At 39.4% G+C, this 25493-nt stretch overlaps 2 protein-coding genes across 5 annotated transcripts in view; one reads left to right on the forward strand and one right to left on the reverse strand.

Annotated features, from left to right (window-relative positions):
- Positions 1-1298: 1298 nt before the first annotated feature.
- Positions 1299-3821, reverse strand: gdf15 (Growth differentiation factor-15). The gene is made up of 2 exons (XM_084057915.1): positions 3519-3821; positions 1299-2699 (listed from the first exon to the last, which is right to left on the reverse strand). Exons 1-2 carry the CDS (start codon positions 3781-3783, stop codon positions 1918-1920), a joined length of 1047 nt encoding a protein of 348 aa, XP_083914041.1. The 5' UTR covers positions 3784-3821; the 3' UTR covers positions 1299-1917.
- Positions 3822-11496: 7675 nt separating this feature from the next.
- Positions 11497-25493, forward strand: part of mast3a (microtubule associated serine/threonine kinase 3a) — a 50109-nt gene continuing 36112 nt past the window's right edge. For 3 of the 4 annotated variants that reach the window (XM_084057709.1, XM_084057712.1, XM_084057710.1), the window contains exons 1-3: positions 17986-18477; positions 21551-21639; positions 23424-23496. In XM_084057709.1, coding sequence (XP_083913835.1) covers positions 18392-18477; positions 21551-21639; positions 23424-23496 — 248 coding nt within the window. In that variant the 5' untranslated portion in view covers positions 17986-18391. Of the gene's footprint in view, positions 11698-14329; positions 14362-17985; positions 18478-21550; positions 21640-23423; positions 23497-25493 lie in introns of those variants that run through there. The other variant, XM_084057711.1, reaches the window with a different exon arrangement.

The raw sequence follows: 25493 nt of genomic DNA on the forward strand, positions 1-25493 counted from the left end.
TATACATACTTTAACTGAGAATCAGCTGTTGGCCTGGGCTGCTGGCGTATAGCGGTCCAGGCACCTAGGCTCAATGTAGCCTGACAGAGAATCAGCTGTTAGGTGTGGTGCCAGTCTAACATTAAAACATTACATCCTTAAACATGACTATTTAAAAAATATTATAAATACGGTTCGCCACCCTTTAGAAACATAATTTTCTTCTCCTTAGATCATAAACATACACAGTACAAATCCTCTGTGTGTAAAAATGGACATAAGGGACTAAAGGGTCCAATGCCTGGGTCCCAAATGGACACTTTTACACCTTCAGGGTAAAATTAACAATGAGGATTTTACTGTCTAGATATAAGGTTATTTCTAAGATCCAACTCACTAAAAACAATATAGAATAGTTTTTAGTTTTCTCATTTTGCTCTTTTTAATGATGCTAATCATTTGTTGTATTCTTTGCCTTGTTCCAGATAAAACTAAGATATGGTGATTACACTTATCATATTATATCTCATATTATTATTTGCTCTATTACCTATAACTTATCTCAGTGGCATTCAAAAGTAATTACCACAGACATAGTCTTTGATAATCTGCAATGAAAATACATTTACAGTATCTTCACAGATAGGTAATCTGAATGGTTCTGAGTTTACACAGAACACATCTGTCTTGGATGTGTTTTACCAAATACACTTTTCAGTGTATAATTCTGTTAGCTTTGCTCCCTAGGTCAATGACTCAAGGCCGTGCTGGGAACAGCTGCGAGGTCAAGGCTAGGAGACATACTGTACTCTGCCGGGAGGGATATGCTATCATATCTTTTACGCTGTAGGTTTCAGGAAAACTCTGACCGAGGAAAACGTTGAAGTTGAAGTGCTTGTAAATGTTCTTAGCAGTCCAAGAGGTGCACACTGCACGCACATCCATTAGGCTATTGCGATGGGTGCTGAATCACATAGGTATAACACTGTATAGAAAGGAGAAGGTCTGCACACCGTCTTAATGCTCCCAAAATATGTATTTATTTATGGGTTTTACCGCTTAAATAAATACATTTATTTTGGGAGCATTAAGATGGTCTGCAGACCGTCTCCTTCTCTACACTTGGAAATGTTCTTCCAATCATTAGAATAGTTTTTTTCAACATAAAGGATGAAACATAATATTTGATCAAACCAAATATGTTTATTTCAACATACATATTTCTTATTATTTTCTAATTAGTACATATTTCTATACATTTGAGTGCAAACATTTTGCATCAATAATGCATTGCATTTTTATTCATCTGATCATATTTAAGGAAATGTATTTGACAGTAAACTAAATTACAATTTAAAAAAGGGTCTAAACAAAGTACCTCACAAAATAGTGTTTTCAAGAACCATTATGAAGGGAATAATACATAAGTATATTAAATATTGTACTGTAACATACAACCACAATACAACACACATATAGCATTAGACATAAAAAAAAATAACTTACAATAAATACTAAACAGCATCAGACATATACAGTAGTAGTGCTTCTTTTACAGTAAACGTTTGTGTATTTAAAATTCCATGAATATGAACTCAACTAACAATATGCTTGACATACCTACCAAAAATATTACCTGGAGAAAAGATTCATTTGCGATGAAAACAAATATCAAAAGTTCCTGACCTCTTAAACATGCAATGATCTTTAGCTAACATTGATTTGATTATTCAAGTAAGTTTAGTAACATATTTGAATGACAGGAGAAAATGTAAACAAACCTAAAATCTAAAATGTAATGACGGTAAAATGGTGAATTATGTATGTACACTAGATGACCGAAGCTGTGAATAGGCAATGACATACATTGTATTCAAGTAGTTCAACATTTCTGTTCTAATGTTAATTTGCTCATGCCTGTACTTGCCTCAAAGTGGTTCAGGCACAATGACATTTGCTGACAATCAAGTCGGCAAAGGGAGTCAGCTTCAACCTTCCCCTACTGTCATAATGCATGAGCACCATGGGCTCATAGGCCGCAGGCACACAACAGGGCTGATGGATCTCTGTACTGGTCATCTGGTGCAGCCGAGATTTTACCTGGGTATGCATGCTAGCTGGTTTATAGTTGTGGGGGCAGGAGCCATCACAGAAATGCATGGTGTAGGTGGTCGGGGACACCACCCAGTCTGACCAGCCAATGTCTCTGAATGACACAGTAATGGTCTTTCGGCAGCAGCGTCCTTGCTCATCACAGTTGTCTTCTTTGTTAGAACGCGGCTGTCTCCTCCTCCCAGCTGGTTTTGGTTCTGTGAGATCTAACTCTAGATCAAGCCTCGGATTTGCCTTTGAGCCATGTCTTTGATCCCAAGTCAGCCCAACATCCACCACCAGCGACTGAACATCACCACTCCGTCTCCACGTCTCTATCTCAGATTTGACATCCACTGTCAGAGTTTCGGTGGTTGACACATTTGCATAGAAAAGAGGAGTTTTCAGTGGCTTCGCCCCAGAGATTCTCACTTGGATCTTTTGCCTTATTTCAGCCTGATCAGGCACCGATTCATCTAAAATCTGCCTGTAAACCTTTAGCTCTGCCCGCACCAGTGTCAGTTCTGTCTGGATGTTAGGGTTCTTTTGGAAAACAGCTCTGTACCATTGGATGTGTTGATGTGATTCTGTGTGTTCCCCCATGCTGCCAAGATCTTTCACAGGGTCTACTGGAGAAAGAGAAAAACATAATGCTGTGAACATTGATGTGGTCATTTCTGTGCCCTCACTTGCTATCTCTGTTTAAAAATTCACTTTGTCGAACAACTTCATGGCATGACATTTTAATTATTAAAAACTGGGGGGGGGGGCGCCGATAGCTGAGTGATTAAGGCGCGTACCACATACATAGGCTCGGATGATGCCTGACAGTTTGATTCTTGGGCTGGGCAGGCCATTGCTTCATGTCACTCCCTTACTCTCTTCATATAAAAAAAATAAGTAGAAAACCCCACAAATATTGTGATATAGCATGAAAATAACATCATTTTCATGCTTTAACATCATAAAGCATTTTCTTAATTCAAATATCCCCTGCACTCACATCCAGAAACGATGTTTAGCTGCTCCTACGAAAGGCTGCCTAGTATGACCTCGAAAAGCTCCTTTTGTTTTCTTTGTTTGTTTTAGGGGCAACAGAATCTATTTCTAACGTTCACAAACGTTTAATCTATTCACAATTATGTTCCATACAGTCAGTTGATTCCTATCTTTTGTAAGTGCTGGAACAGACAGGATGGTATTTTTAGCAGAAACCAGTACTGTGCCTATTGTCTGCATCTACATGGGAGGACTCACACAGCAAGTTTTCTTTTTTTTCTTTTTACTAATTAAGGGTGAAATTTGCATGGTGCCAGTCCAAAAATAGATTTCTACTTCAGATCGTTCAGTGAAATACTCAGAGAAATACTAAAGTAAGATGTTTAGGGTTGTGTGATGAGGACCAAATCGGCAACTATTTTTCAATATGAAGTAAATAGTTGATTCACCTGTAGCTGGGTAGAGCACAGTGGACATTCTGTGTGGAGAATACTGGTATTCTGTCATTGACTGGGTTGAATTTCCTCTGAGCTCCCTCAGTTTTTCCCTGTAGAGCCAAAACATCCTCTTCAGTTCCTGGTCAGAGGCCTTTTCAGTTGGCCTGGGTTCTCTGTCCATGCCCAAGGAGCTCAGCATCCCTGTCTTTACTGCCTCAAGAAGGAGGACTCTCTGGCTCTGCTCCTTGCCTGCATCAGGTGCACCATCATCAGCCATGTGAGGCCGGCCCTCCCCTGAGCTGGATAATGCGAGAAGAAGGTGCACGCATGTGAGAAAAGAGTAGAAAGTAAGTGATCCCAGCATGATGAGTCAGCCAGGTAGGTTCGGTCTTTGACTGGTGGAGCTCACTAGAAGTGAGTAGTGTGTCAGTGGATATGAATGAAACTCTTGACATGCTTTCATTTATAGAGCATCTGTGTTGCCACACCCCTGGCTCGTCAGGTGAGCAGCACTCCTTTGGCTTAAAAAACATTTGTCATTAGAATTTATGCAACAAACATTGTGTTACATGTTCACAATATGTAATGCTTAATAAGCATCTCATATAAAACTGAATGTTAAACTGAATATTGCACAGCTACACAGCCGAGAATTGAATGTGCACAATAAAAAATACATTCTTCCCATTTTGAAGACAAATGTTTTTTTTATATAAATAAGTCAATGACACAAAAATAGACAACAGTGGCTCACTGATGTCTTGGGGTGAAGTTGAACCAATAACATCAATACACCTTTGTTATACATGAACATTTAATCAAACAAATGACCATATACTACAAAATCCTGAGTGTCAATTCATCTCTGAGAGTGTAAAAATGGTCATACATGTACCATATTATGTGTTATGATGATGGCCAGAAATATAAAGTACCTGTCTTTAGATAATTAAATAACTAAAGTATGCAGTATGCTGGTCACGTAACCAATTTGATCAATTTAGAAACAGCATGTCTTTATTATATTGAATCCCTCAAGCAGCAGCAAGCTGCTCGCAACACAAGGGTGGGGGTCGGGGATGAGGTTAAGTAACTTACTCAAGAGCTCCTCAATGTAATTGATGAGTCAGGTGACAGAATTTCTAATTCACTTCTGCTATTAATGAAACCACATCCTAACATAACTAATAGATGGTGATGTAACATTGTAGAGTCCATCATTAGGACTCTACTGTGTTACATCATTATGACAGAAATGTACTTTCTGTCAAAAATCTGTTGTCAACATATCCTATTTTAGTGACTGGAATAATACAATGTAGGAACCAAATTATTTTGGTTACTTTTAGTGATGTTTGTTGTTATTGTTGCTGTTTGTACCTAACATCTAAATGTATAGGCGACAATTCATCTTTTCCATCTCTTAGGTTGCCAAAAAGCTGCCAGTGAAATAAAATCAGTGCTCAAGTACGTGTCTTCGTTCTGAATTCACTATCAGTTAACAAGATCAGTACAGTACGTGTTTATGGTGCGGAGTCCCCACCCTATGATGTGTCACACAGGCTAACATTGGACCTTATTCTTTTCACCTAATAATGGCTTTCCCCAATGTTGCCTGATAAGAAATGATGTCTCCCTGTACATATACATCTTGACATATATACTGTCATACAAGGCAGAGGAAAAGACACACAGCATACATATACTACTGTATAATGAACTTCACCTTTGACCTTGACCTTGGGTGCAGAATGTTGAGAAGTGCACCAGTTAAAGCTAATATGTTGCTACTGAATCCCTGTATGAAGATTCATTCAAATTGGACCCCAAATTAGGGTGGTTGTCAATTTTCTATTAACAGTAACAATGAATGAATGAATGAATGAGTGAGTGAATGAAAGACATTTTTTTTTTCGTGTGTCTTGGAACCTTGGGGAGAGATTATTACCCTCCCTCCCCATTCTTTTCCTGATCTCTCTTTTCATAGTAGTTAAAAGAACAGTTTATCCCCAGCTGGTCTTCCGAAGTTCTCTTGATTTATTTATGGAGGTTTTCCTGATAGAAAGTAACAAAGCAAGTGTTTTCTAAAGCAGTTCTACTTTTACACTGATTTAACTGATGCCTAGACACATCATTCATATAAAATGGTCATCTAGTGAATTACAATGCCCTTGCGCTAGGGTTTTTTTTGTGTCCAAAATATGAGTGTTATGCTATTTTAACTGTATTTATATGGTCATAAGCCATGCACAGGTTTCTGAACCAGTAATGTGTTTTATGGTTTAAAGGTACTCCAACGGCGATACAAGGTGATAAGAGTTGGAACATAGTTTTGTCCCTGATCCTCTCGCGTGCAGAGAGAGGATTTCTGAGCACTGAATCACTGAGGTGATGAAATAATGGTGCTCAACAGCGTGATCATACCTTTAGGGGTTAAGTGTGTGAAAGGTGTCCAGGTGTGTGATTCAGCCTGTTACTGTGGTTCACATAGACCTGTCTCTTTGCTTCTCTCTCTCATCATTTTAGGATTTGACTGATAATAAAATTGATTTGTGCTCTAGACCATTGGTTCTCAAAGTGGGGTCCGGGGACCCCCAGGGGTACTTGAGGGGGTACCAGGGGGTCCCCAGCTAAATGATGGATAGGAACCAAATGGACCCTTGTGAGAGTGTACAAATGGACCCTTGTCTGAGAGTTAAGTTAACATTGATTTTACAACATGAATTGGGGTCCCAGAGATAGAAATGCCATTAAATGGGGGTCCGTAGCCCTAATGCATGTCAAACTGGGGGTCCTTAAAATGTATCTTTTCAAATGGGGGTCCGCGGGCTAATAAGTGTCCATTTGGGGGTCCTTGACATGAAAATGTTTGAGAACCACTGCTCTAGACTCAAGGCTTACCAAATATAGAGCCAGGTCCGAGAGGCCAGCATTACAGTCCAGAATAAACAGAAAAGGCTCGCACACTGACAAAAGAAATTGAGCCTCTTAAGGGTTCAAAAATATATTTATTTACAAAGTGAATCAGCACTCAGCGTGCTGATGATGGTCTGATGACGAAACATCCACTTGTCAGAGTCTGAGTCTTTTCTGTTTATCCAAGATTTTACTGGTGACTTTCAAATCCTTGCCAGGCCAGGCTCCTAGTTACATTTTAGATAATTATGCTGGTCCCGACCCGTATATAGCCACACGTAGCTCCTGAGATAGGGCCCTCTTGGTTGTTCTTAAAACTTAAACAAGGCACCTAGGCTTTGGAACGCCCTACTTGAGGATCTAAGGCTAGCAAAATGCAGTGTCATCTTTTAAATTATTTCTGAAATCCTGCTTTTATATTATAGAGTTTATTTTATGTTTTGGTTTGTTTTTCATTTGTTTTTAATTTATGTTTTTCAATGTTTTTTTTATCTTAATTGATGTTAATTGTTAGATTTTTTGTAACCCTGTTTCAAAAAGTTATTTAGAAATAAAGATAATTATTTATTATCTGTCTTTCTCACACTCAATCACTCGGCGTCTGTTGAGTAAAGACGGAAAAGACACAAAACAACGCAGACTTCTGTCATCAAGACAAAAAGAAGTTATTTTTGTGTGACAGAAATTATGCAATAGTTTCATCACATGATCTGGTGACAGAGTTGTTGGTCTTTCCCCATTGAGAGTGCATTCTTCCTTAGCTGTGGCAATGTCAAGGGAACAGAATATGTCACACAATGACCAGCAAATTTTGTGTGTAACCTACGTGTGCCCAAATGTTCCTAGAAAGATTAAGAGGTAGGAAAAACTGGAAAATGAAGATATTTTGCAGGTTCTTGACTCTATTACGGTTATGGTTAAGGGCTGTTTAAAGTTATGGCAATGATTGCCATATTAGCCATGTATTGGTGAGGGTTATATTTAGGGTTAGCAGGAGTTTGAGTTTGGGGATTACATGAAAAGTCCTCACAAGTAATATTTCAAATGTACAGTATGCATGTGCACAAGTGTGGAAACACGTCAGAGATATATGCTTGAGCACGTATGTATGTGTTTGCTTGCATAAGTCCACAAATACAGTACATGCAGGTACAATCCTGTGTGCTGTCCCATCATCGGGTATACTGTAGGCCAGGGATTCCCACATTTTTTAGCTCAAGATCTCCCGGGACCCAAACTTACAAAACATTCATTAGGATTTAACCACTTAAGCAGATCTATGTTACACGTTGTGAGCTTGTACATCTGCTATTTTCACAATTTCTTACATTAGTTGTTTTATTTATGGGAATCATTTTGAAAGATGTTTGAATTTCTTCATAAAAGTCAAGTTTTTTTGAAGATCTTTTGAAATAATAATGAATGGAATTGTAGGAAAACATTATATATACTTATTTGTGACCCAAGAAAATGGGTCCACGACCCGAAAATGGGTCCTGACCCACTGTTTTGGAAACAGCGCAGTAGGCCACTGGTACTCAATGTGAGGGTCCTTGAGGGGGATTTAAGGGGTCCCCTGCTACAATGACCGATAGTTACCAAATGGAGCCTTAAGTGTCTGTAACTCTGAGAATGTAGGTGAGGATTTTACAGTGTAGATTTGGTTCCCAGAGATAAAAAACAAAACAAAAGAAGGATCAAGCTGGGGCCTTGGAATTAAAAATGTTGAGAAAAAGTGCTGTATGGTGATACTCTGCACTCTCACACCAATAACTGTGAGTGATAGTGATTACCTCAGTGCTTCTCCACCAGATCTCAGACCCACCTTCAGACCCCACTGGTTGAGATATTCTGGCCAAGACTTTGACATAAGACACATACTGTAGTCAACACAGCTCCAGGAGGCCCTCTAGTGATAATGAAGATGTCAGCGCACCCTGTGTATGGGGTTAACCTATTTTGGGTCATTTTGTCATTATAGACAAAAACATTGCAAAAATAGCAGATCTACGAGATCTACTATAGAGTGTTTCTCCAGTGACAGTGGTCTCCCTGTCTCTCCAGCTCTTTAGTAAACAGAAAATAAGGTTTCCGGGTGGGATACCAGTTTTATTCAATCAGGAGAGCTCACAGGATACAGGATAAACAAGTGATTTTGGAACTGATGAAACAAAATTGGAACTGGATCACAAATGTTACTATAAACACTATACAAGTTGATACTGATCTTTGTGGAGTTCTCTCTCCTGATTGGTGATTGGATGAAATTGGTGGTGACCTGAAAATATATTTTCTTTTTACTAGAGAGCTGCATGGAGAGTCAGGGAAACCCCTGTTACAGAATAAACACTCTATATTTGTTATAAGCTTCCTAGTAATCTTTGATATAGAGTCTATATCAAAGATTACTAGGAAGCTTATAACAAATAATATCCCTTACACCCCCTTTAATCTGAGCCAGGGGTTAAAGTGTGATGAATTTACCCTAGATGCTGGTTTAATGGCAGTTCGTATTGTGTTTCCTATCATCTAATATTCCATATATGACATTGAATCCTGTGATATAGGACACACAAAGCTCACATAGTTCAATGACCAAGCATTGCAGATGAATAAAATGGAGGGAGACACTGAATGACTGAAACAAAAAGAAGAAAAAAAAGAGGAGAGGCTTTCATGCTTGGCTCCACTAATGAGCACTGATTATTTGAAGTTGACCTCCCCTGAACAGGAATGGACAAATACAGCACTCAACCACACCACTAAATATTATATCTCACGTATTATGCTTCTAAACACACAGTCAAATCCTCAGTGTTATCTATTTGCAACGCCAAGAGTGTAAAACTGTTGGGTTACATTTGTACACTCTCTGAGTTAAATTAACACTCAGCATTTTACAGTGTATATTAGGCAACAGGAATTGGCCAGAAATGTATATGACAATATATCAGACCCAATAGGTTTCATGTTCAAATCTGAATTTAAAATATAGTATTTTCTCCTACAGTATGTGGATAGATGTCCATTGGTATTATTATTATTATTGTTGCTGTGTATTTTAAAACTTGCAAAAATGTTTCTTAATTATTATTAACACTTTTTGTGTTACTGATTGTTGTGAGCACACAAATTACATTTATCTTTGTCACCTTGGGTTGATGGTTCCTTGGAAACCCCTGCACAAGGAAGCTGGTTATTATGGCCTTTGGTCATTGATTCTAATCTTGTTTGGTGATGATGCCTGGAAACAACATTGAAGGACGTTTGATGGCGAAGAAATACAAAAGAAAGGTCATGAAAGGTCATGTCAAAATGAGGGGGGCGACACTGCCTAACCTAATAAATGATAGCAAACAATTTACTAAATGAAATGTTGAAAACTACAGTGACTGAAAAGTGGAGCAAGGAGCATGGAGCAAGTGCATAGAAATAGGCTGACATGATCTATCAAATCTCTTGACCAAGGGCTATGTGCTCCAATTTGACTTCATTTTGCAAATTTAGTTTTTTGGAGTACCCAGACAGTTTTATAGCCCAATCAGTGGACAAGCCCAAAGGCTTCTCAGTCAGACCCTAAAATGTGCTTAAAACAGAGAACAAGGGTGTATTCATGCTCCAGCCCTCACATCAGTGACATGTGACTCCACACAACAAGACACCGACCATTGTATGGAAAAACACGATGGTACCATTGAGTGACAATCATAAATAAATCACACTGCTGCCCTTTGTAGATGACACCAGGCTCCATTATTCTTCGCCCTCTCTTTGGATGTGTATCCTACAGTACAAATACCACATTATTTCACACGATTGGAGAATAGTAGATCAACAGTATTGCATTAAACAGCTAAATGCACTGTACAGAGCAGACCACAACACAACACAACACAACACATGGAGAGACAAGTGGAGAGCATATGCTGGAGGGCAGAGTGCAATAAGGACATGTTATCTTGTAGTTGTTGTTAACAGATGCTGTCTATTATTGAAATAAAGCTCTAAATTAACCATGGACCAGGTCACCAGGGAGTTATAACTACTCTTGGAGTTATGGGTCACATCTCACATGACGTGACAACATCTCAACCTGTGGCATCATTGGTATAGCCTTGGAATCCCTGCCCTGGGTCATGGGCAGAAATACCTGTTGAACAGGTAGCCTATTTCCTTGATGGAAATACCTGTTATGAAATTGATGCATATAGGCCTACAACATAAATATGATAGGCAACTAAGCATAGTAGCAGAAGCAGCAGCAGCAAAATGCACGGTTCACTGAATTTTACAGTGGGTGGGATGATGAGTCCCACAGAGTTCAATACCACATCCTATCTAAATGGATTCCCTGGCTGCCTATGAATCAGTGGTGTAAAGTAACTAAGTACATTTACTCAAGTACTATACTTAAGTACAATTCTGAGGTATTTTTACTTTATTGGAGTGTTTCCAATTTTCTGTACTTTTCTTCTACCCCACTACACCTCAATAGACAAATATTGTACTTTTACTCCAGTACAACTATTTGAAAACTTTAGTTGCTAGTTACTTTTTGGTTTTGATTATTAATACAAAACAGTAACCACTTCAGCCCTATATTCATTTCGGCTATTTGAAAATAGCAGATCTACAAGCTCACAATGCATAGTGATGCTACGCATTGTGAGCTAGATCTGCTATTTTCAAAAGATTTTTATACATTTTTTACATTTGAAAACTTGTGCAATGGGACATTCTGCATAATGAGCGCTTTCTACTTTTGGTACTTTAAGTACATTTTGATACCAATACTTTTGTACTTTTACTCTTTAATTAATTAATTAAATGTAATTCCGGACTTTTACTTGTAACAGAGTATTTCTACATTGCAGTATTTTTACTTTTACTTAAGTGGGGGAAAAAACCGCTAATGATGGGTCCCACAAACACAAGTCCTAATCTAAAAGGATTCCCTGGCTGCCTATGAATGCAGCAGCAGGGGATGTTGTGGTGGGAAGCTCCTCCCTGTGGTTCGTTCCAATATTCTCATTCGATCAGGTGATCAACCCGGCTGGCAGACAAGCCATAGTGGGCACCAATTCGGGCAGATTATCATGTGGAAGTGTGTGTGTGTGGCGTAAAACCCACCGAGACCGCTGTGCGCTGTGTGGCGGCGATGAGGAGGACTCTTTGCAGCGGTTGTGATGCCAGACAGGCTGGTTGAAAACAGCGGGACTTTGTATCGTCTTCAGCGATGGACGAGCCGAACATTCTGAGACGTCGTGGGCTGCAGGTAAATGATATATAAGAGGGCATGTAAGGTTCTATTCCAGTGGTTTTCAACCCTTTTCATTTCAAGGTTCATTATTTATTAGGCATTTGAGCCCACCGTTTACCCAACGGACCACCGTTTGATTTGACTTGAATATTTTGTTATCGTTGGATACGATTGTGTCCATATTCCATGCTGTATTGATGTGGTACCATAGGAGACAACATGCAAACGTTGATCAAAATAACAATTATTTAATTAAGTAATGCAGATGTTTAAGAATAATTTAACTCTTGAGAGCTTAAAATGAAACCAAATGGACCCCATTTGGTGTCATTGTACAGTGTAGCCTACACTCTCACGAGTTAAAGATCTATAAGGGTCCATTTGGTTGAATACCAACTCTCCATCATTTAGATGGGGACCACTGGAACCCCCTCAAAGACCACTGGTGGTCCCTGGACCACTGGTTGAGAACCACTGTTCTTTATCATCCTTATAACGCACGCGTTGCATAGCTGCCGCTTGTCAATGCAAGTGGATTGATAATGGAGGGACAGACTGAGTCTGTCAGTCAAACAGTGATTACATAAAAATGCCGTGCCAGTTCGACTAGCACTTGTAAATGGCACATAAAGAACATTTCTCTGGGTTTTTGCCTGGGCGCAGCATGGGGTGGGAGGAGGGGATCTCCTCAAATTTTCCATTCACATGTAACCAAATAATGTCCATTGTTTATTATTCCACTGAGACTTTGATCCGGCGATTATGTGATATTGTTTTGAAACAGTAATGAATACTATCGATCCGTTTTCACCACACCATGAATGGAATGGTGTCCAATGTATTTGAGTAGGCTGTGGCACCGTGGCAGTGACAGAACCCTGGAACCACAGAGCCACAGACACTTGATAATGCCACTCTTATTTACTTATAGATTAGAATGAGAATATATTAGTTGTCATCATATCAATATCAAATGGATAATAGGCTACATTGTGATTTGGTCTTTTATGTTAGATAACCTAAAAATAACAATGGATAACATCATTAATGCTATATTATCCCTTTTCAAGGCTGCTTGAAGTAGCCTATGGCATAACATACTGACAAAGCTTGCACAATTGATCTAACAGATACATTTTGCTATAGCAATGTCAGTATGTTAGTCACAGTAAGTCTCTCTGTTTTTAATGTATTTTATTTAAAGCAAGCAAAGCATTATCAGTTGGCTATTTTGATAAATAATACTTATCTGTACATTTCTGCTACCCTGAATACCTTCTGTGTTTATTGAAGTATTCAGAGGTACATGGGTAAAAGACCATCCTTAGTTGCCTTGGTGATAGGAGCTTAAACCCAACGAATCAAGCCTGAGTGGTTGAGACATCTCTGTAATTCTTTCCTGTCTTGTTTATCATTGAGGAATGCCCGGAATGCTGATAAAATGTTTTTTTTTTCTATCGATCATTCATTTTCATCCTTAGATTGAATGGAGGAAGCTTGCTGCTCATTTTGACACAAATGTAAAATAGGAATTTTGGTTTAATTATAGTGGTGGGTCATTGTCCAACTGTACAGCCTAACCTAATGCAATTAAGATTTATGTGCATGAGGTCCTATATGCAGAATGTTGATGATGAAAGTGAAGGTTATGGTCTGTGAGGCTTTGATATCATTCAGGTTTTTAGAAACAACTCTTATGCTCCCTCAATAAAACACTCCATTTGTGGATTGTTCCGTTAAATGAAAACCCAATGGACATTTTCACCCCACTGACATCTATCAAGGGTGACCCAATTTTTGCATCTATCATGATCACCACCAGTAAAAATACCACGTAACATTATGTTCTGTACTCTGCTGCAATGACCCACCTTCTTATTCTAGTTAAGAACAAGTGAGGTTCTGGCTTGCCCAGGGTGCAAAGTACCCGGTACACAGCCTTCAGCAACTCATGACTGTGATGAGGAGAAGACCCATTTGGCACCTAAGAAAATAGGTCACACTATAGCTAATGATCTTTATGCTGCATGGAAGGAAGGCTGCAGGGATGGAGAGAAGGATTATCACCGGAAGATGAGGATATTACAGCAGCTGAAAAATGCATATATTTTATATATTTTTAACCAATGTATAGCATTGGCTACTACAGTATTTGTTTACATGTCATGAATATAAAGCCAACTTTATACTCCATAGTATGATCGTGTCACTTGTAAAAAAAAAAATATATATATATATATATATATATATATTTTTTTTTTTCTTTTCAGCAAACAACACCGTCGTGCAATGGAGTTTAAATTAAGCTTTAGGAGCAAAACATAAAACCCTTCAAATTTGACTGGTTCAGTGAGGAGGCGACCACCAGCCATACTTGGGCATTCATAGTGAGAGGAGCCTATGACACAAACAAGGAGCACCAGTCAGAGCATAATCTTTCCCTTGTAAGGGAAAATGTTTTTCCTTGCATGTTCTCCCTGACACTGATGTGGAAATTAACCCTTTTGCCATGCTGCAGCAAACGCATCACGCTGCTACAATAACAAGGGCTGACATCTCCATATCAAAGCAATATTGTGGCTAGCTCGCAGCAGTAATGGTTATTATTCCGTTTAATCATGCTTTCATCTTCATTGTTCCTTTCCAGAAAGAACTGAGTCTTCCACGCAGGGGAAATGTGTAAGTATTACCCCCTCCCTCCCTCTCTGCACATGTTGTTCTAGAGTATAGCACCACTAGAGCAGTGGTTCAGAACGTTTTTATGTCAAGGACCCCCAAATTGATATGTATTATGCTGTGGACATATATTATTTTTATATATTATTATACGATTTGTCTCTCAAAAATAGCTGTTCTACAAGCTCAGACAACGCATCATTTTGCTGGAGACCCCCTGGAACCCCTTCAAAGACCCTGGGGGTCCCCGGACCCCACTTTGTCAGAGTTAGACATTGCTAAGTGCTTCATAGTCTGCATGTATCTGAGAAGTTAGAATCAGCCTCACCACACAGACAGGTTTTACAGGAGATTTTTCGGTGACATAGGTTGCAATAATTATACTCTGAAATGACAAAGAAAGAAGTCATTTGGACAGGCTATGAAAACCGACAGTGGGAAACCCCACATGGGCCTTTGTGGAGTGAATCTGTGGCCTTATATTTTCTCCTGTGCTTGCCCCTTCCCACGACAAGAGAGCTCATAATCTTGTGCATGCAGGATCACTTAACCACATGGACCCTAGCACCCCTATTCTGGGCATGTTATAATAGGCGAACATTCTGTAAAAATAGTAGATCTACAAGCTCATAACGCGTCGCAATGTGATGCATCGTCTAATTTTGGCGAAGAGATTTGGTGTAGATGGGAAAAAAGGAGAGCGCCACAGTATAGGCTCCCGGGATACTCCGGTCAGCGAAGCACAGTTTATTGGTTTCAAAAACTTCAAAAATAGCCTATCTACCAGCTCATAATGCGTCGTTCTATGGTGCGTTATGAGCTTGTATGTCTGCTGTTTTTACTATTTTTGAAAATGCTTGAAAGTTTATAATGACACGCCCCAAAATAGGGGTGCGAGGGTGAAAGTGGTTAATGACGTTTCTTTTAATACTATAATATTAACATGCTTATTAACAGTACAGGTAGTACTATTAGCAGGTTATGCTAAAAGGATAACACAAAAAGACGTAGAGGCTTGTTTCCATTGTAGATGTAGACGATCTGTACGTGCACAAATAAAATCTCTGCCATTGGAATCCGTGAGGTCTTGGTCTTGCCTCAAAGTCTGAGGCGCCTTGCCTAAATGTACTTTTTATGACAAACTACAAAAAGTGCTCCTGGAGCACAGGTCTCCGCCAGGTCAGGTAGGTTATTGTGGGCCAGCAATGTTGATGGAATATGAAGAATCGGACCGATCCATCTTGATCACATGACTATAGAGACAATGTGTACCGATTTGCGTGATGTTTGGAGAAAATTTGTAGGAGTAATTGAATTTTTTTTTTTTGCAGAAATCGGCCTCCTAGTGGCTCTATAATAGGGCAATGTCAAAAGGGTGGCATTTGTTCCTTGTTCTAGTGGGTATGTGCGTGCAAAACTTCACGGAAATCGCACGCTGCGTTCATGATTTGAGGCATTTTGTTCAAAACGGGGCACTCCTGCAAACTTTGGAATCTCCAATCTTAGCCAATCAGGATGGAATATGACAAATCTGAAAGACCTGTTTTGTTTAATGACAATAGAGATACTGTGTACCGATTTGCGTGATGTTTGGACGAGATCTGTAGGAGTACTGTAAAAATAGCCGACTAGGTTGTTGTACCGAGCTTTCTTGTATTCCTGTAAAGTGGGGGGCGCTCCATGACAAAGTCAACTACGTCATTCCTGTATCCAGATCCTTCTAGTAGTCACTGTTTTCTTAAACACTTTAAGCCCGCCATCCTATTTTGGGTTTGTCATTATAGATTAAACATTTCTAAATGTGTTCAAAAAGTTGAACAAATTGCCAATCTACAAGCTCAGAAGGGCTTGCCTTAAATGGTTAATATTTTTGTGGCTGGTTGGATGTATATTTAAACATTTTTATTAGGTGCACATATGGTGTAATATGGGTCCGTGCTCATTTAAGGCTGGCTGGATTAGTCAGACCCACATTTGGTCCATGGGAGTATGTGGTATGATGACCAGTTGTTTTCACTGAGGCTGAGTAAGAGGAAATCAACAGGAAAAGGGGGCAGTAAGTTCAGGTCATACTATCAGTGACTGGTATAGACTTACTGGTATCAGTATCGTAGACTGAGACAGAGGGAATTTACTACTGCTGACTACCAAGGCTATTATCGTTCTCCAAGTCAATAAACATGCTTCAGGCAATACGGACAGGTTTAATTTTAGCCGTGTTGTGAATGTGGTGTAATTGTGGACCATGAGCGTCAGATATTAGGGTCACTACTTAATATAGGGTCACTACTTAATATCTCTCTCTCTCTCTCTCTATGTCCTTTTGAATTAGAGTTTTATTCATTTTACAATTGGATGTTATTGAAATATAAACTGCCTCTAAAATGTTTCAGTGGTGGAAAGTAACTAAATACATGTAGGCTACATTGCCTAGATTTGAGGTACGTTTACTTAACTAAAGTATTTCCTCCCTCAACTTTAGACTGTCTTCTACTCCACTACATCTCAGAGGAAATTTTAATATTGTACTTTTTAATCCACTACAATTATTTGAGAGAATGTGTTTAGATTATTAATACAAAACATACATTACTTTAAAAATGATGATGTGCTGTTATAGTTTAAGCCACCAGCAGCACATAAGTAGGCTAATTAAAACAAGCTCCACCTTTACCAGCTGCAACATTAAAGTTATAAACACATTAATGCATTACTAGTTAGTCGTTACAAATCCCATAATATAATTGTGTAAAGGGCAATTCTGCAAAATGTGTAGGCCTACTTCTATCTACTGTAGGCTTATTACATCTATACTTAAACCAATACTTTTGTATTTCCACAAGTACAATATAGCATACAATACATCATGCCATCAGGCCCATGTGAAATGAGCCTACATTGCTTGTTTTAATTAATTAGTTGAGGCTATAAACATGTAACTAAACTAATATTATGGAACAGTTGCAGGCAGCTCACATGAACCTACTGCATATGCCTAGAAATAAATCAATATAAACCCCATGATAGGTCGATCATATGTGTGAGCATGAGGAGACAGACAGACAGACAACATCATCATCCTTAATGACAACTTCCTCTCTCTCCCCGGCGCACTACATTAGTCCCTCCTCTCGATCAGTGTTGCCATGTCCGCCTATTATAAGCGACTTTGGGCTTGTTTTTCTGTAAAATTGCTTAAAAACATTGGTAGTTGCGGGTCGCTGTTTTTTGGGCTTGTTTAAGTGTAGTAGTTGCTTATTTAGGCTTGTTTACAATTTTTTAAATGTATTATTTAAACCACTGGTTCTCTTCTTGACATTTTCATGTCAAGAACCCCAAATGTTATGTGTATTTGTCCACAGACCCCCATCTGAAATTAATTTGTGCCAGGGACCCCCGTACCAGATTTGTGTTGATAAAATGTTTCAACAATATTTCACATTTTACACCTTTTTTTCTCCACAAGATTTTTTTGAAAATAGCAGATCTGCTATTTTCAAATAGCCAATTTATATAGGGTTAAAGTGCTCATGTGGCCTAGTTGCTTCTTTGGGGCTTGTTTTCATAGACCTACTTGTTTCTCTCGCAAAAGCTGGCAACACTGTCCTCGATGCGTTGCTGCTGCCGCTGACACACGATTGCGCGGCCGTTCCATTGCTGGAAAGTTTTGATCACTTTTTATGTGTCGGCGAATAGATCAGTCGATGATGATGGCACGGTGTCCCGCGGAACACGGAGTCCTGTACCGATCAATGTGTTCCTTGTAGGGCAAAGAGAAGAGACAGAGCTGGGGATGATGGCAACCTCGCTGGGTTTCTTCTTATCCGCTCTCCCCTGGCTGCGTTGCCAGTTTGTGCCAACAACAACCCTGAATGGAGTCTCTGCTTTCGGACACGGCGTACTAGGCTAGCCCTTAGCCTAACAACTACCGCCGTATCATTCTAAAAGGAATTTGATTTGATTTCGGCAAAAGTATAACATCCTTTACGTGTCTGGATTGAATCGTTTACTCGCCTTCATCATTATCATCATCATGTCGGACCAAAATTACTACTGGACCGTCTTGCCAAGCTATAAGACTAGTTTTGTGACCGGGGCGATGATGAAAAGGACAAAAGGGTAACTATCATGTTTTGGTTCACTTATTCTTCATCTTGATCTTAAAGCGAAGATTCAGGATCAGATGGTAAAAAAAAGAAAAGCATTGTGTCTCCAGTCGTCACCTCTGGAGTTGTCATCGACTCCCTGCTGTGCAGTGGTGTAAAGTAACGAAGTACATTTACTCAAGCACTGTACTTACTGTACAATTTGGGTATTTTTTACTTAACTGGAGTATTCCCAGTTTTCAGTTGTTTTACTTCTACTCCACTACATCTCAGAGGCAAATATTGTACTTTTACTCCACTACAAATATGTGAAAACTTTAGTTACTTTGTAGATTTGGATTATTATTATTAACCACTTCAACCCGATCTCCAAGCTCACACTCAATGCGTCGCATGAGCTTGTAGATCTGCTATTTTCAAAAGATTTGTATATATTTTATACAATTTGAATACTTTTGTACTTTTACTCAAGTCAATTTTGAATTCCGGGCCTTTACTTGCAACAGAGTATTTCCACGTTGCGATATTGCTACTTTTACTCAAGTAAAACATTCGAGTACTTTTTTTTCCACCACTGCATGGTGAGCTCGCTGTCCCCTCCTTGTAATGCCGTTGTGTCCGACAAATAGCAATTTGTTGAACGTTTGTCCAGGGCGATGCCGTTGACGGTTAGCTCAGCAAAACAAATAGTAATCTGGGCTTGCAGAATTGTTATGGCTCAGTCTGGTGTCCCTTCGTAGGTCATATGATAGCCTGTGTTGGATATACATCCGCCCTATTTTTTTTTGTTTCCGACATAGAAACGTGGCCATTGTAGAGCTTATTGTTGTGGGAGCAGCAGCCTATGCATTGTCTGTCTTGCAGAGTTACCAGCTGTCTGTCGCTTATAGGGACAGAATGTCCCGATCCCGATTTGGATGGACTGGACGTATATGCATATATTTGTGTGGTAATTTGAAGAGAAAATCAATAACTGTTAATTCCAAATCATGCCTTTTGATAGGCATATGTCATTTAGATTATAATTTCCCTAACCACTGTAGGCCACTAAAAAGACCCACCCAACTGATCTGACAGATCAACCCATTGCCACCTTTTTTATTTGGATTTGGGTAATGTCTATGCTTTAGAACAGTGATTCTCACACTTTTTAATTTCAAGGACCCCCAGTTTGATATGCATTATGCCATGGACCCTAATTTCCTACAATTTTCAGTCTCTGGGACCCCAATCTACATTGTAAAATCCTAAATCTGAGAGTGTACAAAATGGAGCCAAATGGACCTGTAAGGGCCCATTTGGTTCCATTTGTACACTCTCTCTTACAGACCCGTTACTTCTCAAGGACCCCTGGGGGTCCCTGGAGCCCACTTTGAGAACCACTGCTTCAGAATCATGCCTCCACTCTGGCGATATTAGTCACTCAGCACATGATGACTTTGAATGGAACAACCAAGTGAATAAATAGAGACGTTTGACTAACAGACATGTAGGCTGTACTGTAGGCCTCTCTCACTGGCCCACATGCATCACAGCTAAGTACATAGTCATCTGTCAAGTCCTTCCAAACCTCTGTTGTTAGTTCTTCCACAACAAGAATAGCCTTATCACTGCTAAGTGTTGATAAGCAAATCACACATGGTGGTTTGATGTTTTGATGACGTATTGCCAAAGCTACTATATCTACCAATGACAACAAGTCATCCATTTATTTATTTCCTGATAAGGATAAGATGGGATGGTTAAAGTTCATGTCTGTACTGGTATCTAGGAGTCTTCTTTAGCCAAACACGTATTGGCTCTCTGCAGTCTGTCTGTGCCAGTTTGCATCACTTTGATTTGGGAGGCGTACACTGTATGACTGCCTGCCCCAGAGCCAACACAGAAATGTCAGGCCTGGTTGTTGTCTAAGCTCTTCAATCATTTTAGGTCACTACCAGAAAGAGGCAGCGTCAATATAATACCCAGGAAGAACACCAGGAGCACAGAGCATGATGATGTGACCCGACTAGAAACAAGACAGCCTCTAATGTCATTCTCTGATGTCATGTTGATAATGTCAGTCTTTCCAAATATGGAGGGGATGGTGGATCTGAGACCCTTCACAAAAGGAATGTGAAAAGTAGTCACACAAAAAGAGGGAAAAAAATATCAATGTGAAAAATATTTAGGGATTCATTTATATGGGGCGGCAGTGGCTCAGGAGGTAGAGCGGCCACTTGGGAACCGGAAGGTTCCCAGTTCGATCCCGGGCTCCCCCAGAGTTCGTGCTGAAGTGTCCTTGAGCGAGACACTGAACCCCTAATTGCTCCCGATGAGCAGGTTGGTGCCTTGCATGGTATCCTCCGCCATCGGTGTAGGAATGTGTGTGTGAATGTAATGCACAATCATTGTAAAGTGCCTTGGATAAAGGCGCTATATAAATGCACCATTTACCATTTATGTCCTTAGCCTACTGGCTGCGTGCAGAATAAATTTGGCGTTGTGGTTTGTGAGATTAGCCATGGACACACACACAGACCCTCTTCTAGGTGGCTCACCTCCCAGGAGCCACCTGACACCATAAAAACAATGAGGAAAATAATCTGAATTCTGCTCTGTAGATTACGCTCTAATCCCTATGGACCAGGATTCATATGGAAGCCATTTTGCTCTTTCATCACCCCACCCTGTCGTGTGAATAAGGTCAATTAGCAGGGAGGACAGAGGCCCTACTCTAACCATACTGACTACTGTGATAAATACACTGTGTTCCTATAGATCACTGACTGAAATCGGGGTTGAATAAAGTTGTCCACTTATTATGAATTTATGATGATGTAATTACACTTTCTACTATAGATCTTTTGTTATAGAGCCAACACTCAAGTCGTGTCGCAGTCCTTGACAAACTGGCTTCTCAAAAAAATGCCACAAACACTTGCTAAAATCTACTGTGAAGAGTGGCAACTTTATCTTTTAGAAAAATAACAATTTGTTAATGAAAATAAAACTATTGCCATCTAGGCTCTGGGTTTCATGTCAGGTATTCTAATAACATTGTTTAAAGTAAATGCTTTTCTTTCTTGCTTTCCCCCCTCACATAGCGCCCGTAATAATAAAAGGAGGAGTCTGGCAGTTGGAACCCCTTCGCCCACACTCTCAAGACCTCTGTCACCTCTCCCACTTGCTACAGGTAAAGATGGATTGTTTACACATTTGTCTGCTGCTCTGCACACTGCATGATAAACAGCTTATTCGTTAGTTTAGTTATTATGAATTATTAGTATTTATGCATGCAGAGAACCACACACAGGGAACAGGCAACCATGTCAAGACAATAAGGGTTGTTGTTTCTCTGGCATGTCACTGGACTAGATGGGTTGTTTAGTGTCCTACATATGACTTGGGTGTGGTATTAGTTTGAATGGGGTTTGTCACAAGACATATACTGTAAGTACCACCTGTCTGCTGTAGTGTTGCTGTGGTTTAGATTGCAATTGATTATAATCGCGCACAGTGAGATACTATGTTGCTTGTTTTCTCTTTGCACTCATTTCTCAAAATGGTTTCTAATAGGTTTATTTATGCTACACTTACCTTGAAGCTGTTAATATTTGGCAACATCCGGAGTGTTCGTTTGTAGGTGATTTACTGGCCTGGTTTTACCTTTCCCTGCACCCACTGATATCTAAACCAGTGGTTATCAAGGTTTATTTTTTATGTTCTATTTCAAAGACCCCCCATAACTCAGAGAGTATACAAATGAAACCAAATGGTGCCTTTGGTTCCATTTGCACACTATGTAAGGGTCCATTTGGAACCCCCTCAAGGAATCCTGAGAACCACTGATCTAAACAGTTGTAATGGGACTGACTACCATTTGTAAACAGTATTCTTTATTGTTAAACTACCAGAGAACGACAGTCACTGTCCAATTCATTCTATTTTGGCTGAATTAAAAATAGAAGGTAATGAATACCAGACTTAATATTTAAGCAAATTGCCTGAGTTAGGCAGTGGGTACTGCCTAACGTAGTGTGCATTGTGGAATGTGGAGGAAGTGCAATCTGTAACGCCACTCGTGCTGATGGTCAACCAGCGAGCTTGATGGCACTACAGTAATTGTGAGTGTGTTAATCAGCAGTTAATGAGTCAATGAGCTGCCCCTGTCTGGCAATTACTAAAGGGCAGCCAGTTGACTTTGTGCCAAAGCACTTTAGTTAGGCCTGTCCACAATTATTACATAATCGTCTCGTCGCAATTATTTGAGATAATCACAATTATTTTTTGCATAATCGTCATAATTGTTTCCATGTTGAAAAGTTTTCACATATTTTCAAATATTTAAAAAAGCAGATATAGCAGATCTACAAGCTTACTAGACGCTTGTAGATCAGCTATTTCAGCTATTTGTATGTATACAATTATTTAAATATTTTTTTTTTATATATTTAAGTCATTTGTCATCTGCCTTGTGCAATTTTTGATTACGAAGCATAAAAGGCAAACAGAAAATATTTTCATTAATGCGTTCCAATGTTCAATGCCAAACACACAATTAAATCGCAATTATTTGAGTGACGATTAATCGTCAACTTACATTTGTAATCGTGACAGCCCAAACTGTAGGTAAAAAATGGTTGAATCCTCCACGGTGCATCTGGCTTGTTTTCTAACAAACACAATAGGCCGTGTTGGCAGGTACAAAGCCGGGTGGGGAGGGTGATTCCGTCTCTACTGGTTGGTCGCAGAACTGGGGAGGATAGCGTGTTCTTCCACACACGCTACGCCCTCTTGGTAAAACTCTTCACTGTCAGGAGAAAATAATTTTCTGGCATCTCCATGGTTGTCTACACACTATCCTCTAGAACAACAGTAGGGGTCAGCAGTGATGGGGACTGATTGGGGGAACAACAACATTTAGCCCATAGAAATATCTTAGCCATTTCTTACTGTTTATGTATTGTGTTTCTCCAGCTGGCAGCAGTCCCTCGGAAAGCCCCAGAAATATCTCTGCCAGCAGCTCTGCCAACTTTCAATTTGCCCGCAGGTAAGAACCAAGTCAACAGTTTTGTCTTGTTTGACTTTAATTGACTTCAGTTTCATGCTAATCCTGAGCTGTTTTCTCCCAGCACCTGATTTAAAAACAACTACATCTCAGTTTGATTTGATCTGTTTGTTCTGTCAATAACAGTTATGCGCCTTTCCTACTGGACAAACCCCCCAATAACACACACTAACATCTGGCTTTTGTCTTAATGGGAAAGGTTACAATAGGCATTCATTCCTTGGATAATTTACTCATCGATCAGCAGTAATGGATGGAAACTTGACACCCTGGTACATGCACATTGTTGGCCCTTTTCCAGCACAATGCTATGATATGATGCCCATTAAAGTTCTGGACGTTGTAGTGGTGCGTAAATGGACAGGAACAACATGCAATGATTTGTTCTCATGAGTAAAGAAGGAATGGTCAGATGCGTCATTGGAAGCGTTCTAAATACCTCCCTGCCTGGCAGGTAAACTGTTGGTGATGTGGAATGCAGTTCTATTAAAGTCAATGGAAGCCACAGTGAGAGGTTTACAAATGAACACTATACCGTTGAATTATTTAGACATTTGTCTAATAATAGTTTCAGGAAAATAAAAGAAAACCTATAATTTCCTGACCTGTTTTTTTGTCTTGATGTGCACATCATATAATCTTTTCTAGTTATCTAAAGAGTACATCTGACTGTCAGCATGTCAGTTTAGAACGCTTCTCTGTGGACAGTGACCTCTCCTTGAAACACTTTCTACCTGGCGTCCATACTTTGGGCATGTCATTATAGGTAATATAGTCAAAAAAAATCTAAAAAGTCCCAAACTTGCGAAAATAGCTGATCTACAACAAGCTCACAAACGGGTCACGATGCATTGTGAACTTGTATATCGGCTATTTTCACCATTCATCGTACGGTAAAGTATATAGTAGTAATTGGTTAATAGGCTCATATCATGGAAAATGCTATATTGGCAATTTGGCATTCACACTGGAAACATTATCACCTGGCACAAGAGTTCAAAACATTTAATCCCTATCCAAGTGGATCAGATTTAGATTTTGACAATAGAAACATTGTGTTATACTTTTAGCATAATTGTTGTACTGCACTACCATACTGTTCTCAAACTGTCTAATAAAGTATTCAATCAAAAATATCCAACCTAGACAACTAGAGATGAACAAGTTCAATGCATAAGGAAGAAATAGCCCACTCAAGTGCATTATAGTATATTCTATTGTATTTATTTATTTTATTTAAATTTATTTGTAGTCACCTTTTCACAACAGGGCCAAGTTGGGTTTGCAGACAATATATAATAATGTTTTGCAAAAATATAGAAATATAATTCCTAATATTTTGTGTTGGGGGAACTTTTAATGAGCAAGCCCTTTGCTGGTATTTTCTTCACCCTATAGTGGAAACAAGAATATATGAGGCATGCCTAAGCAGCCAAAAGGCCCCAGGGCCACTCACAGGACATAGGACTTGGCATTTGTCAAGCCAATTAAGGCAGGAAGTCAGTTCACACACTCATTACTTGGATATGTTGTGATTATGGAAAAACAATTCATGCATCATACCACAGTCCTCTTGTGCTTCTTCTTGTGGTTACTCAATGCGCTTAAGCAGAACACTAGAAAAGAACTTGAATGCTTTATCACTTGCTATAAACATTGATTTCAAGCCAGTTGGATTTTTAGGCTAGGAATCCACATAACTACACTAGCTTGGCAGGATTTACGCATGTTGCTCCTTGGCCAATGAGTTTATTTAATAAGAACACGATTTTAGACTCCAGTACTAACATGTCGAGCATTTCACTTATAAGTACAGTAAATGCTTCAGGATTTAAGAACTTGCACTTAAGTGTTTCACGTGAAGTAGTTTGTAACTAGTTATTGAAATTTCTACTCTGATACTGTATCAAGAGTTTTATAGCAGCACAGTACAGGGTACTACACCATAGGGTTCAGAGATGGGGGCATCTTTTGAAAGC

This window comes from Gymnoscopelus microlampas, assembly GCF_963454915.1.
Source record: "Gymnoscopelus microlampas genome assembly, chromosome: 5".
Taxonomy (NCBI): domain Eukaryota; kingdom Metazoa; phylum Chordata; class Actinopteri; order Myctophiformes; family Myctophidae; genus Gymnoscopelus; species Gymnoscopelus microlampas.